Source organism: Sinocyclocheilus grahami, unplaced genomic scaffold, assembly GCF_001515645.1.
Source record: "Sinocyclocheilus grahami isolate Dianchi unplaced genomic scaffold, SAMN03320097.WGS_v1.1 scaffold680.1, whole genome shotgun sequence".
Classification (NCBI taxonomy): Eukaryota; Metazoa; Chordata; class Actinopteri; order Cypriniformes; family Cyprinidae; genus Sinocyclocheilus; species Sinocyclocheilus grahami.
In genome coordinates this window covers 649,305-664,658 of record NW_015505859.1, presented here as the reverse complement: position 1 = coordinate 664,658, position 15,354 = coordinate 649,305, and the positions used below count along the sequence as shown (strand labels likewise).

General features: G+C 36.5%; 1 protein-coding gene across 1 annotated transcript in view; it reads left to right on the top strand.

Moving 5' to 3' along the window:
• Window positions 1-15,354, top strand: part of LOC107559287 (PH and SEC7 domain-containing protein 2-like) — a 37,384-nt gene that overhangs the window by 7,518 nt on the left and 14,512 nt on the right. The window contains exons 2-3 of the mRNA XM_016243043.1: window positions 437-870; window positions 2,450-3,157. Of these exons, the coding sequence (XP_016098529.1) occupies window positions 521-870; window positions 2,450-3,157 (1,058 nt within the window). The 5' untranslated portion in view covers window positions 437-520. The remainder of the gene's footprint in view (window positions 1-436; window positions 871-2,449; window positions 3,158-15,354) is intronic.

Genomic DNA, 15,354 nt, shown 5'->3' with positions numbered 1-15,354 from the left:
TATATATATATATATATATATATATATATTATAAAATGTAAATGTTTTTATTGTCAGGAGAATAGACAAAAAAATGACAAGTTACAACAAAATAAAATGCCCAGATATATTACAAAAATAAATATCTAGGTAAAATTATTGTTAATAATCTTCAAAATAATGCTAATAATTTTAAAGTTACAGAAGAAATGTCTGAGAAGAAGTTGATAATTGCGTGAAACATACCTGAAAACTCCCATAACTTTGAGTTATGAACTTTTTAGCAATATTTTCACTGGAAACAAATGGGCTTTTTATGCACTTTTTTATTTCCATTCTAATGAGAATGGATTATGAAAGGAAAGTTTTTTCTCAGTAGGTCACTATCCTTTATTATTATTCAGGGCTCACCTTTATCCTAAATCTCATTGCTGTGTCTCACCTACTTTCTTAATAGGTGTGAACTCTACCCCCCTCCCTTGTTCCTGACCCTGAACTTGTGACCCCAGACTGCCAGGACACCGTGATTGAGGAGGCCACCATGAGTCAGGAGGGGCAGCATGACCCCCTCCGCACAGACACCCCACCTCCATATACACCCCCAGCACCTGGAGATGAGGAGGCTGACGGCTCTACGGCGAGAGATTTGGAGCCCTGCAGTGGAGCAAAGACAGAGGAGGAGCTGCAAGGTGAAGCAGAAGATGGAGATACAGAGAATAACAGAAACACACAGTCCAGTGCAGAGGAGAAGGTGACATTAGAAGAGGAAGGTAGAAACAGTGAGATTGAGGGCAGCTGCTTAGATCCTGTAACAGAAAATGGTAATCGGGACATCAGTGAAGGTGAAGACACACAGTCGCTGCTGCCTCAAAGCCCAGAAAAGGACTCAAGGTTAGTAAAATAAGATATACATTTACATACACTTTAAAGTTTGATTTCTGTCAGACTGAAGCAATAATTCTTCTTTTAATCTTTTTTTTTGCACATTTTCCGAAAGATACTTTTATTCAGTCAGAATGCATTAAATTGATCAAAAAATTCAACCAAAAAAATTTGATATTTTTCGCATAAATTGTTATTTTAAACTTTCTATTAATCAAAGAATACTGAAAAATGTAATGAAAAATGAAAACTGAAGTAATGAAGCTGAAAATTCACCTTTGCCATCAGAGGGATAAATTATTTTTAATCAAATAAATGCAGACTTAGTGAGAAAAACAGACTTCTTTCAAAAACATTTAAAAAATCCTACTGACCCCAAACCTTTGAATGGTAATATATTTAACCCCTCAAATATTCACCTATATATCACATATACTTGAACAGACAGATGAAGACTGTAGCTCGACTGTAACTGTACTGGTAAACATAATCTCTGAATCAACATTTATAGTCAAAAGTAGGGTTGTGTGCTATTCAGAATGGAATTGAAAATCCTGAACTTGAATTGAATTTAAATTGAGGTAGTAAACAGGATGCAGAATTGCAGTTTGAATGTAAGAAAGTAAAATTAAAATGTATTTAAATTCAAAGAAATGTACATTACTCCATTGCCCCAAACCTTTGAATGGTAATATATTTAACCCCTCAAATATTCACCTATATATCACATATACTTGAACAGACAGATTAAGACTGTAGCTCGACTGTAACTGTACTGGTAAACATAATCTCTGAATCAACATTTATAGTCAATAGTAGGGTTGTGTGCTATTCAGAATGGAATTGAAAATCCTGAACTTGAATTGAATTTAAATTGAGGTAGTAAACAGGATGCAGAATTGCAGTTTGAATGTAAGAAAGTAAAATTAAAATGTATTTAAATTCAAAGAAATGTACATTACTCCAGTATTTAAATATTTTTTATTTTATTTTATTTCAACTCTAATTTCAGTTTGACCTCCTGTGTGAAGTGCCCAATTTGATTCAAAATCCAACCCTTGAAAGAAAGCCAGTTGAGAATTTTGCACTGGTCAAAAAGCGCTAAACAAATAAAATTGACTTCCAAAACACACATCTTCCAAGAAAGGATCAAGTTGTAGTCTGAACAGACCCAAAAAAGAATAAAAACCCCTTGAAAGATAAGGCTTCCATCTTTTCACAGTGAATTTCACAATGCCTGGCTTGTCATGTCTTACATGTATTACAGAGTTTAACTGTGCAATTTTAAGTGTCAGGCTTCACAAATGATGTGGCACGCATGTTACAATGAGGGTGGGGAGATATTTTGGGCACCATACATGGCAGGGGAGCTGTCCTGAATGATGCTTCTCTCTGCTGGGACTCCTACGCTGCAGTCGTGATGAAGAACTGTGACAGCAGCCCGACTAAAGATAGGAACACGCACAGCCAGGCTAAAAGCCTTTGTGTATAGTCTAAAGCAAGACCTCTTTAGCCAGGTGTGTCTGTGTGATGTGATTTTTACCAGATACGTTTGGGAATGCATTAACTAGCATCTTTGTTACTGCAGGTTTGAGAACGGGACCGAAGATGACAGCGAAGGGCAGGAGGACGAGGAGGGAGTCCTGGAGGAGCCATCAGCACAGGGGAACCTAGACGCCTTCAGCTCCACGTTTGAGCTCTCCGTAGAAGAAGCGGATGCTGAGGTAGAGAACGAGGACGGCGGAGAGGAAAGGGAGACCCAAAATAAGGACAGTTTCAGCTCTACATTTGAGAGCATTGTGGAGCAGGTCGCCAAGACCACGGCTGTGGAGGAGGAAGAGGACGACGGAGAGGAAGAGTACGACAGGACGAAAGAGAGCCAGGACGGCTTCAGCTCCACATTCGAGCGCATCGTCGAGTCAGAGCTTCTAAGAGGTGGGACTTGTTACAGCAGTCTGGATTCATTGGACGTGTTGTCGCTCACCGACGAGACAGACAGCTGCGTCAGCTTTGAGGCGCCCCTCACCCCTCTCATCCACCAGAGGGCCCTAATGGGCCCTGAACCTGCAGAACTGGAGCTGGAGACTGTGCAGGAAGGGGCTGAGGGCGAGGCTGAGCTGGGGATGGAGACGGCAAGGGATGAAGCCAGCTCTGCAAGTCCACTACGGACCACTATTCCAGGAAGCAGGTCGGAAAATGTCTTGAGCCAGCCAGCACAATGGAGCATCCCTAATGGATTCCACATTGAGCTGCCTGGGAATGGAGAGAGTGGAGGAACAATGCCAAACTCTATCAGGTAAGGATGCAACTAAATCTCCTTTTTGATCTGCCCAGTAGATGGCATGCAGCACTAGTTAATAACATGGCCTTTAACTAGTGAGCAACAAGTTCCATACTTCATGATTCATCCCAGCATAGACAATGGCTCCTCTAGATTGGAGTCAAGTTTCAATCCACAGTCAATGTTTGCTAATTGTTACTCTGATCAGAAATGTATAGAAATTAGCAACCTAGGCTCATTGGAACATGGCTCTACCTATATTATTACAAAAATGTACCAACACATACAATTCCAAATGAAATTAACAGTAGTAGCAGTAAAATACCAACAACTTGCATTCCTTTTTGCACAAATCATGATTACTGGGCAGATTATTGATTAATAAAGAGTTTTTTATTTTTCACATAGTTTCTTGCACAATACTATGTTATGACCTCAAAACACTTTTACCATAGTGCATGATTTGTAAATGAATACATTATGAAATTTGCATCACATAACTACCTCCAAATGTATGGCTTTTCGGATGTAGTGAACTTGTGTAACCCCTCTCTCCCGGGTCCTCACCGCCACACCTCGTTCTTGTTCCGCGTGGGTCTCCGGCATGGGAGGCGGACTCACTAACAAGGAGGCTAAAGATTGCAGCCCCTAGCGTTAGTCGCTAGTGCGTTTCTTGAGATCAGGGGAGTGAGGTTTACCTGCACTGCACCTACTCGCTGACCTCCGTTACACTTGCTTGGTAACTCACCTGGTACAGCGCTGCACTTGTGATGCAGAGCATTTGGGTACAAGTCCCGTGAAACACAAGTCACTTGTAGAAGTAAGCAAAATAGAATGGTTGCTTCAACAGATGTGTTTTTATCTCACATTTGCTTTTACATTTTAGAGCCAATCACCGGGAATTTCATTTACGAATTTCCATGATACATTCAACAACAAACATTGTCAGAAGTCATCTGTTTTGGATAAAACTGCAAGTGCTTTTAGTGCCACTCACTGGACATTTTACTTTGAAAGTGTCGCAAAACGTGCAAGAAGTCTTGTAATATTATTTTGCAGAAATGTCTCCACAGGCACATTTTCCAGTGAGCCTGGTTTGGAAATGAGACCATTTAGGAGGGTAGCCTATCGTGTCCGTTTTAAAGGGAGTATCACATTGTGACCTAGCCGACTGGAAACTTCTTTATATTGCACGGATCTGTGCCAGTATCCAAGACGAAAGATTTCCACCTCTGGGAGCCAGTGAAGGATAGGTCTAATATTGCTGCCGTCTCTCTCTCCCTCTCTCTCTGCATCCATCTGGACTGGACGCAGCAGCAGATGTTGTCGTTTTTTTCCTCCCCAGTTTTAAGTGACTAGCAGCTTCCTGCCCCCAGTCTGCCTGAATGAGGCATTGTTTTTAGGGAGTGACATCATCGCCTTTGGCTTTCCTCTTTCACGACGGGAGCCTTGCTCTAGTTTTCAGGCACACTGTGCTTTATCTGACTGCTGCTTGTCTATGCCTCCATTAGCGTCCTTCTGTATCAATGCAGTTAGTTTTCATTCACTGACAGGGTCAAAGCTACATTTGGTCGGGTCCAGTTGACCTCCATATTGCACACTATTCATTAAAACTCCCCTCTTTTAGCATTAGTGGCTAACTTTATTAGCCTGTGGTCTACCAGAGGCTGATAATGCTACACTAGCCACATGTGTTCTTCATTTGTAGTTCTTTGGAGTTGCATGATGGTTGAATATGGTTGATAAACTCATCACAGAGAACAGAACGAGTGCTGCACAGTGTCTACAATCGCTAACAGAAGGAAAAGAGCATATGCTGGTAATTAGCAAATCCACAGAGCCTCACAAGCATCATGATTGCTAGGGAGTTACTTAAAACATAGTCTGTTTGCATGAGTTGTGCTTCATTCAGAATTGAATTGAAAATGCATTTAAAATTTCAGTTTCTGAATTTGCATTGAAGTAGCAAACAGGATGCAGAATTGCAAATTAGAGTTAAAATGAACTGAAATTCAAAATTCAAAAATTAATTCAAGCTCTGATTTTTTTTTTTTTTACAAAGGCAAAGTTAATCAAGACAAAATCTGAATGTTGGCTAGACAGAAAACCAGAAAAATTTGTATAAATAGAAATTCAAAATCTGTACAAATGTATTTCATCATATTTTATACATTATCATTTGTGGACCAGACGCGTAAGCTTTTGAAACATGAAGTTGCTGTGGGAAATATAGAAGGCTTTATTTAAATAACCAACAGCCTTTAGCTTACGTTGCAGCTATGAACCATGATTTGCTACTTGCTATTTCTAGTTAAAGGGAGAGGATGTTTGCATTCAGGAGGGGGATAAGCCTGCATAACAGTATACAATTTCAAAGACAAAATACACGATGACAATAATATACCCAATGACCTGAAGGATCATGTGTGTTCATTCAAAGAAAGGTTTTCCTATTAATTAATTAGCAAAGAAAAGTCCTTCCCTTGTGGATTTTCCCTATGGGCAAGGAAGCGATTTTCTTCACCTAAATTCCAGGAGGTCGTAAATGTATCGGGTGTCAGGGTTACCATGGAACCAGGGGCCTGTTCTCTTCCTGGGGTGTTACAGAGTATTTGTTAAATCTAGCTAACAAAATATATATTGTGTGTTTGAGTGGTCCAGACGCTACAATGTAAAAAAAGTTATCAATATCTCATATATAAGTGAATGCTAGCTTTTCGAGGCCTCACTAACAGGACCATAACCAGCATAGACATTGAAGGGCACATGTCCACTTCAATGTTCACATTTTCAGTCAACTGATATGAGTTTTCATTTCTTCAATTATTATATTTTTAATCAATCCTAATCCTGAATATGTTCTTTAGTTACACAACGATTACAGCCCTTCGTTGACTATTAGATTAGTGTTTCATGGAAATCCCTGTTTACCCAAAACTAGGACATAGCTGTGCATTGGAGAGGAAATGCAAGCGAATCCCAAACTATTCATCAACAAATCCCTCAGCTGTTCAAAGCATTCTTTGCTGTGCATGAGTAAGTGTGCAAGTGAATGCATGCTTTTATGTACGATAGCAATGATTTTCTATTAGGAATTCACACTGCTGAAACTTATAACACTCTCTCCTGCCTTCTTAAGAGTAATCTGTTCATTTTCATTAGGTCCATGCTTCATTACCTCTCCACTAAGACTGACCTGAGTTTAGACACAATTAGGTGATTGATCTGTCAGCTCTGACTGCCTTAGAAAAGGTCAATATGTGACATGAAATGTGATGCATTTTTATATATTGCACCGCAGGCGGTCTCTAATTTGTGTTTTTTTTTCACCCATTTGATGGCATAGGCACAGAGACAATCATCTCAGCCATGACCTCGCCTCCTTTACCACCCCCATGCCTTTCTGAAGCCTGCACCTATCCACACAAAAGAACACACTAATTTATTCTTTCTTTATCAGAGACTCATAATCTCCTTCTTTATCTCTCACTGTCATGCACACATCCACAAACCACACTCATATGCACCCCCATCACACACACACACACTAGGGCTGTCAAAATGACTGAAAAACTAAATTCAAATTTTCTACTTAAATATTATTAAAATTCTAATTATATTCTATAATGCAATGATTATCCCTACAGGATGCCAGAGAGCTGCACACACACACACACACACACACAGACAGTCTCTCTCTTTCTGACATTTACACACTGGCTGAGATAAACATTGCACACACACACTTGCATACTTTCATACAACAAAGAGAAAGGATTACTGTTGTAATCCTTTGTATTTCTCAAAAAACACAGGCCTTTTCTTTTTTCAAAGGTATTTTGCTTGTGTGAAATCAATACTATTTACTCAATTACTCTTGGAGGTATTGACGCTCACATCCCTTGATAACTGCGTTTGTAGTCTATTAGTGTTATACACTTTCTGAAATATGTCTATATTTTACTTACCTATGTAGAGTAAAATATAGATCCTCTAGTTGTGAAAAATCAAACCAAGTTTTACTGCAAATACAAAACATTTTCTTAATCACCATTATCTTGAGCTCCAGTAAATATATCTAAACTTCTTTTAAATAAGAAAAATTTAAGGGCATATACGTGCATATATTTATTAATTTACTTTTATGTATTTCATTATGTCAATATGTATCTTTTGATATATACAGTATCTCAAATTATTGCATTTTGATAGTGTATTTTCAAAAAAAATTTCATAACACTTTATCAAAAATGCAATAATCTATTTATTAATATACTTTTATATCTCTTTACTTTTTATATCTCTTTTTCATGAGATATACAGTATATATATATATATATATATATATATAGTTTATTTACAGTTAACATGAAATCAAAATTAAACCTGTTTATCGGTTAATGCATGTTAATGGTGCACATTATTTCAAATAAAAAATATTTGTTTTCATAACACTTAATTGAAATGCAGTAATTTGTTCCTCCTTTGGAAAGAGGTGTTGAAGTTAATCCTCATAAAATGTATCATTTTATTATATATTTCCATTTTTTTAGGTAACAATCTTTTCAATACTCAGTGACCATTTAGGTGTTTAGCAGAATATATTATATTATACTTTTTAGAATATATTACTTTTCTTAGCTGCACACCTTATGGAGCATAAGCCGTTAAACATCTACGGGTCAGCCAGGAAAATGCTGGCTAGAGCAGAAAGCCTCTTTAGCACCGCGTGTGGACCTGCTAATGGAGCGCGGATGAGCCGAGATGAAAGTGAGCTGACCGTGAGTCTCTGCTGAGCTATTAAAAGTGCAGAAGTGAAACTCATACGTAGAGAGAATAATCTCTCGTCGCCGTGGAGACAACACCAAAAGATGGTAAGGAGAGAGAGAAAAGTTATTACTAAAGTAAGTGTGTGTGTATGTGTCAGAATACATCACGATGGGTCTCTGTCATTCGCACTGTGCCGTGCTGTTAAATCCTCACAAGACCATATCACAGAGAAGTCTTTCTTTACTGGGTTTAGACCCAGTCTATAATTAGCTCCATCCTGTCTCTGTCTGACACTTCAGTACTGCTGTCAGTTGCTCAGCAGCTTAAAGTGACTGCAAGAATGGAAAATAAATGTTTAAAGGAATAGTTCAGCCGAATATAAACATTTGTCATCATTTACTCACCGTCATGTCGTTCCAAATGACTTGCGTAGATCACTTACTTTCTTCTGTGCAACACAAAAGGTGATTTTTGAAGAATATCCTGACTTCTATTCATTATAATGAAAGTAAATGAGAACTGGAGCTGTCAAGCTTAAAAAAAACACTCAAACGCACCATAAAGATAAATGTACTGAAGTCCAGATTTTCAGAGAATATCTTAAGTTTCAGTCTTTTCCTGACACAAAGCTGCTGTATGGCTTCAGAAGACTTGTGCACAAGTCATATGAATGACTTTATGATAATTTTATGGTGCCTTTTTGTAATTTTGTAGCTTTTAAGTGCCCTGAAAAAAAATGCTCAAATGAAATCTCAGGTCAAGGGTATTCCAGTGAAGATTCAAGAGGTCCATTCTCTTTATTTCCTTTCCATCAAAGATCTGTAGAATCAGATGCCATTATGTTGTATGGCTGTGAAATGAAGAAGAAAAAAAGCCATGTGCATGTCATGAATATTATTGATAATTTTCAAGTTGGCAGCCAGAATATTTTGTGACATAAAGAAATAATAAATCCTATATAATCTAAACAGTCTCCGGACAGTGTTTTTATTGTTAACTAAAGCTAAAACTATTAAAAATTGTTTTCAGTAAATGAAATAAAACTAAAGGAATATGTGAATGTTAGATTAAGAAAAAATATTTGAAAATATATTCATTTTTGAAAATGAATGAAACATTAATTGATGAAATTTTGCCTTGGCAACAAACTGAAATAATTTTAAAGTGTACTAACTAACTAAATTTATGCTTTCTCTCTCTCTATAGATATAAATAAAAACAAATAAAAATAAAAATATAACAGAATGATTAAAATAGAAAATAAAATGAAAACAGAAAATACAGAATATTTTGTGACATAAAGAAATAATAAATCCTATATAATCTAAACAGTCTCCGGACAGTGTTTTTATTGTTAACTAAAGCTAAAACTATTAAAAATTGTTTTCAGTAAATGAAATAAAACTAAAGGAATATGTGAATGTTAGATTAAGAAAAAATATTTGAAAATATATTCATTTTTGAAAATGAATGAAACATTAATTGATGAAATTTTGCCTTGGCAACAAACTGAAATAATTTTAAAGTGTACTAACTAACTAAATTTATGCTTTCTCTCTCTCTATAGATATAAACAAAACAAATAAAAATAAAAATATAACAGAATGATTAAAATAGAAAATAAAATGAAAACAGAAAATGTAAAAAATAATAAAAAATTATTAAGCTAATTCAAAATATTAATAAATACTTTAATAGTATAATAATAGTAAAATAGCGCTGTCTCCAAGAAGAGAGCCAACAATATTTGCAGTACTGCCAAGTTTCAAATGGTAAAGAAGAAATGTAGACAAATTACATACATTTAAAATACAGTTTATTCAAAGCAAGCACATCTGGTGCAGATCAGTTTCTGCATCTGAAGCTAAACTGAACTCTAGGTGATACTGAGATGGTCAGGTACAAAGAGACAGAGAGAGCGAGAGAGAAGGATGATTATTATTTTCTATGATAGGGCGGCGTCAGCTGTAATGATCATTGTAACCAATTATTATGGTCATTCAGCTGAATGATCTGATGTTTGTTGATGAGAAGACAAACATGTTGTGACTGCAGGTTACTGAAGCATGCATATACCACACTCACACACACTAACAAGGCACTTTACTGTATCATACATCATAGGAGCTTGGCCCCACATCCTGATCTTGAAGAGATAACTGCAAATTTTAAATATAAAGCGGTACGGGTGGACAAATTCAGAAGGATAGAGCATTTTGTCATGAAGTCATGGTCTGTGTGTGAGTGTGTTGGATGTTATCTGTATCCATTCTGCCTTTATGGAGGTGAGTGAGTCACTGCTGAATGGAAATGTTGTTGCGTTGTATCACATGATCCAGTTTGTTGTGAGCTCAAATATTTTAGACTTGAAATAATCCATATTTTGTATGCACTCAAGTTTTTTATTTTAGTGTTACAGGTAACAAATTGCACATTTTGGAACTGACTTCTGGGCTCTTGTGATTCTCAAGTATAGGCTATTAGCTTCAGACTAGTATTTGTTGTTAGTAACAGTTTTAAACTTGGGTCAGATTTCTGTAACAATCAAGTAGCCATTTTATTTTATCATGATGAACCACTAGTAAAAGTAGAAGTAGGCCTAATATTGTTCCTTGTGGTAATGAAATGGCTATTAACTTTACCTCTAAGGCTACTATCTACTAAATAGTTAACAGGAAACTAAAATGCAGACTAGTAGATTGGATTGGAATAGTTGAGAAAAAAATCTATGAATGCTAATCTGATTTCTATCATAACAATATTTATACATTAATTCACTCATTCATTAATTTCCCTCAGAATTTCAGAGTATTTAATAGTGTCATATTTTTATGCAGTATTGCAAGGGTCTCTTGTTTGATGCCATGATGATTGGCTCCCAGTTTCGAGTTTCCATTTGTGTATTATTTATATTACTTGCTGATGTACCAGGCCATGACGGTAAAATAACTGTTTTTATTAGTCTTTGTTGCTATTAGTTATGTTTTATGAATAAATGTAATAGAGTTTGACATCGATAAGCGTTAGGGATGAAGACTCTCTGATAGTAGACAGCTAGACAGTCCAGACTTCGGCCTGGCGCTCCCGGGCTCCGGTCCAGATCGCTACTTCAACATTGGAAATATGGAAATGTGGCCCCGGCAGGACTCAATTTGAGTAATCCAATCCATCCAGAGCGCCTCTCTCCGCCCCCTTCCCTTGTGTCCGACTTTGAGGAACTTCACACTGGGAAGCCGAAGAACATGACCGGGATGCGGCGACACACACCGCCAGAACGCCCCTTTTAGCCGCAAAAGCGTCGAAAACTTGTTCCATTTGGGAAAAACCTGATTACTCAATGCGCAAAGCGCCTGGAGGCGAATGGAGTTGAAGGGATTTTTCTCGCTCCGCGCGGGACTGATGCCTGCTCTCCAGTGAAAGATGTGGAAAGATGAATATGAAGTGCATTTCGACTTTCTTCTGGGACTTCTGTAAGTTTTTCTCTAGCTTCTGTTGCTTCTACATAGTGTATATCGCATTAAAAGACCTGCAACTGACGCAATAGACTTAAAAATGTAGAAACTTAGTTTGAATTTCTGTCATTAAGTGTAAGTTTTATTCTTGTGTTATGTGAAATTTATTCATTGACGTTACTGAAGCTAAAAGTCTTGGGTTTTCTCTCTGCAGGCAGGGTTTGTTTGAACTTTATCTACTTTTTTTGGGAGACATCTCACCCTTTGGTCTTTTGTGGACACATCTGTTGGTTGTTTTTCCTGTCTATGGGACACTCTTTGAATATTGTAGTGGTGACCGGGGCTAGTTGTCACGGTTTTACTCCAGTTATTATTTCGTAGCATTGATTTATTTTTTAAATAATAATTCTTTTTTTCTTTTTTTTTTTTAAGTCCTTGAAGTCTTAAAATAAGCTTTTGAACAGTTGCACCATTATTTCCCAGGAAAAAAGATACAGTTCATTTAACACATTTAAACCTTTTGTGACAACATGCCCCACTTGGGGGACCAGCTGTTAGCATTTCAACTACATTCTCAAAGCAGTTACAAAACAGAAAAAAATGTAAAAGGATACAACCAAACAAATACATAAAACTATTGTTTTTACCAGCAAATATTATAATTGATGATTTGCATAAAATGACAACCTGTAAAACACAGGTGACAACTTGTCGGAATAAAAATGCAAAAACCTGCCCTGACCTGACATTTATGATGGGGAGGGGGGGACCTTTGTGCAAAGAACATCAATCTTTCAGTTAAAATCTCACTGTATTATTTATTTGACTCTGGTCTGAATGTATGCCAGTGTGGTTTTATTGTATTCACTTGTTACTCAAAGCTTGTACAAAAACATGACGACATTAGACTATTAATTTAAAGGAAAGAATTTACATACATTATTGTAATTTAAAACAGTTTGAGGTAGGTGTTCGATACCAGCATACAAAAACACCAATAATTAAAAAAAAAACATTGCCCACGACGTGACAACATGCCCCAGTTAGATTTTAAAAGAAGAGTGCAGCCAAAAATAAAAATACTGTTTTCATTTTCAAACCTGTATGATTTTACTACTTCTGTGGAATACAAGATAAGATATTTTGAAGAAAATTAGTAGCCAAATTAATTCTGGTCCTATTGACTTCCATAGTATGGACAAAAAATAAAAATACTATGGAAGTCAATGGGACCCAAAATTGTCTGTTTACCAACACTCTTCAAAATATCTTCTTTTGTGTTCCACAGAAGAAAGAAATGCAAACAGGTTTGGAATGATATGAGGGTGAGTAAATGATTTTTTGGGTGAACTATACTGTTAATCTCTCATCTCTTCCATCATCAGATGGTTTTGGATAAATACATAGCCTGAGGGTCTATATTGTGAGCGTGTCTTTGGTTGCCTAAATTCCCATCGTAACCAGAATGTTTTCATTGCACGTTCTGATGCGTAATGCATTTCTGTCCGACCCTGCTGGTTTGATATATTCCAGTAAGAGAATACACACACACACACAAAGGGGGATTTGTGTTTTTGGCTAATTGACAAGGACGCAGCAACTCATTCACACCTCGCTCTGTTCATCCAACACACCCTCTCCGACAGCATCAGAGCAGGCAGTGAGAGACGTTGGCATGTGAGTCACAGACAAGCAGTCTCATGTTTAATCTCCTGCCTTGCTCAGCAGCAGCGCAGGTCCATACAGAGACACGGCTGTTGGCTTCTTGTACAGTAGGATCACTGTATATCAGTGCTGGCACATTAAGCCCTGCCATAGTCACTTATAGTGTTTATCTACCCTCTAGAGCTGCGGTTAGCAGGACAGCAGGCTGTGATTTATTTTTAACTAATGAAGTCACTTATGTGTAAGTTCTTTGTGTTGTCTAGGAATTAAACACCATTACAAAGAATACTCTGGTGGTCCCATTGTACAGTGATGGTATCGTATGGTAATATTGTGGTACTTTGACAGTGATACTAAATCATTATCATATTCATATACCATGGTACATGTCCAAAAAACATTGTAAACAATTAATAAAAACTATAATAAACACAAATAGTCAGTAAATAAATGTAATTATATATTTATAAAAATATATATTTATTTCTAATAAGATTAACAAATAAATAAATAAAATGTTATATGACAGAATGGATAACATTCTAAATCAATTTAGCCTAAATTAAGTCTCTCATTAATGGCTAGTTTTGGACCTGTTGGTTTGCAATTATTAATACTTAAACTACTGTTCAAAAATTTGGCGTCGATAAGACATTTTCATATTTTTGAAAGAGCTCTCTAATGTTCACCAAGGCTGCATTTATTTGATTACAAATACAGTAAAAGCAGTAATATTGTGAAATATTATTACAATTTAATATTTTAATATATTTTAAAATTGAATTTATTCCTGTGATGGCAAATCAGTGTTGAAAACAGATGTGCTGCTTAATATTGTTGTCGAAACTGTGATACATTTTCCCCCCAGGATTCTTTGATGAATAGAAAGTTCAGTAGAGCAGCATTTCATTGAAACTGAAATATTTTGTAACATTACAATTGGCTTTACTGTCACTTTTCATCAGTTTAATGCAATTTTGCTAAAAAGTATTAATTTTTTTAATTTCTTTTACAGTCTTACTCCCCCATATTTTTTAGCAGAAGTAAAAAAAAAAAAATTGTATACAAAATTAAATGATTATTTGCTTAAATCTCATACAAGCATTTATTTTCTATGTTAGCTGTGATAGCTCAGCGGCTCCTGTAACCTTATACGTCCATGGCAATGTCCTACTTAGGTTCTTTTAGAAATCAATAATATTATAACTGTGCAATCTATTATTATTATAGATCACAGCAGTCTGGTGGCAGATGGATACGTATTGTTCATCAGGTTTGTTCAGTCATTATGTACACAGGACTAAAATACAAAAGGCCAGCTGTTTTGACCCCTGACTGCTGAAAGAGTATGTCAGGGGCACTGAACCAGTCAGACAGTCTGGCGATCTAATTCACACCTGTCTCTGTGCAGACACATGTGCTCACATACTGTAGGTGTAGGAGTCATATTTGTGATGATTCAATGAGTGCTTTGATTCACAGGAAGGGGGTAGGAGATGATTGTAAAACCTAAACAGATGACATTTCCTCATACCTTTATGTAATGTCTTCATATATTACTGAAGGATAAGTTTAACAACACAGATCAATCAAACATGTGATCCATAATTAATCAGATACCAGACCATATGTACTGTATATGCCAAACCATTTCTTATTCTCCAAAATTTTTAATCCACTTCATTAAAATGTATTCTTCATAATTTAGTATTAACTGAAACTGAAAAAAATAGCTATTTTTTCAAACAAAAATCCATACGGATCAGATATTTGCTTTTGATTAGTATCTATTCCAGATGTTACCATCCAAGATGTAGATGAGTTTGTTTCTTCATCGGAACAGATTTGGAGAAATGTAGCATTACATCACTTGCTCACCAGTGGATCCTCTGCAGTGAATGGGTGCCGTCAGAAAGAGAGTCCAAACAGCTGATAAAGACATCACAGTAATTTCACAATCCACACAACTCCAGTCCATCAATTAAAGTCTTGTGAAGTGAAAAGCTGCATGTTTTTAAGAAACAAATCCATCATTAAGGTGTTTCAAACCGTCTTAAACTTAAACCGTCATTTGACCCAAGTAATAGTCCATAATTTATAATAACACAGCTTTTCTGATGGCACCCATTTACTGCAGAGGATCCACTGGTGATCAAGTGATGTATTGCTAAATTTCTCCAAATCTGTGCTGATGAAGAAACAAACTCATCTACATCTTGGATGGCCTGCGGGTGGGTGCATTTTCAGCAAATTCTGAAATAATTTTGTGGTCTCCAGATGTAATGGGGAATCATTTATCACCTCGAACTACTGCTCATCACGTAG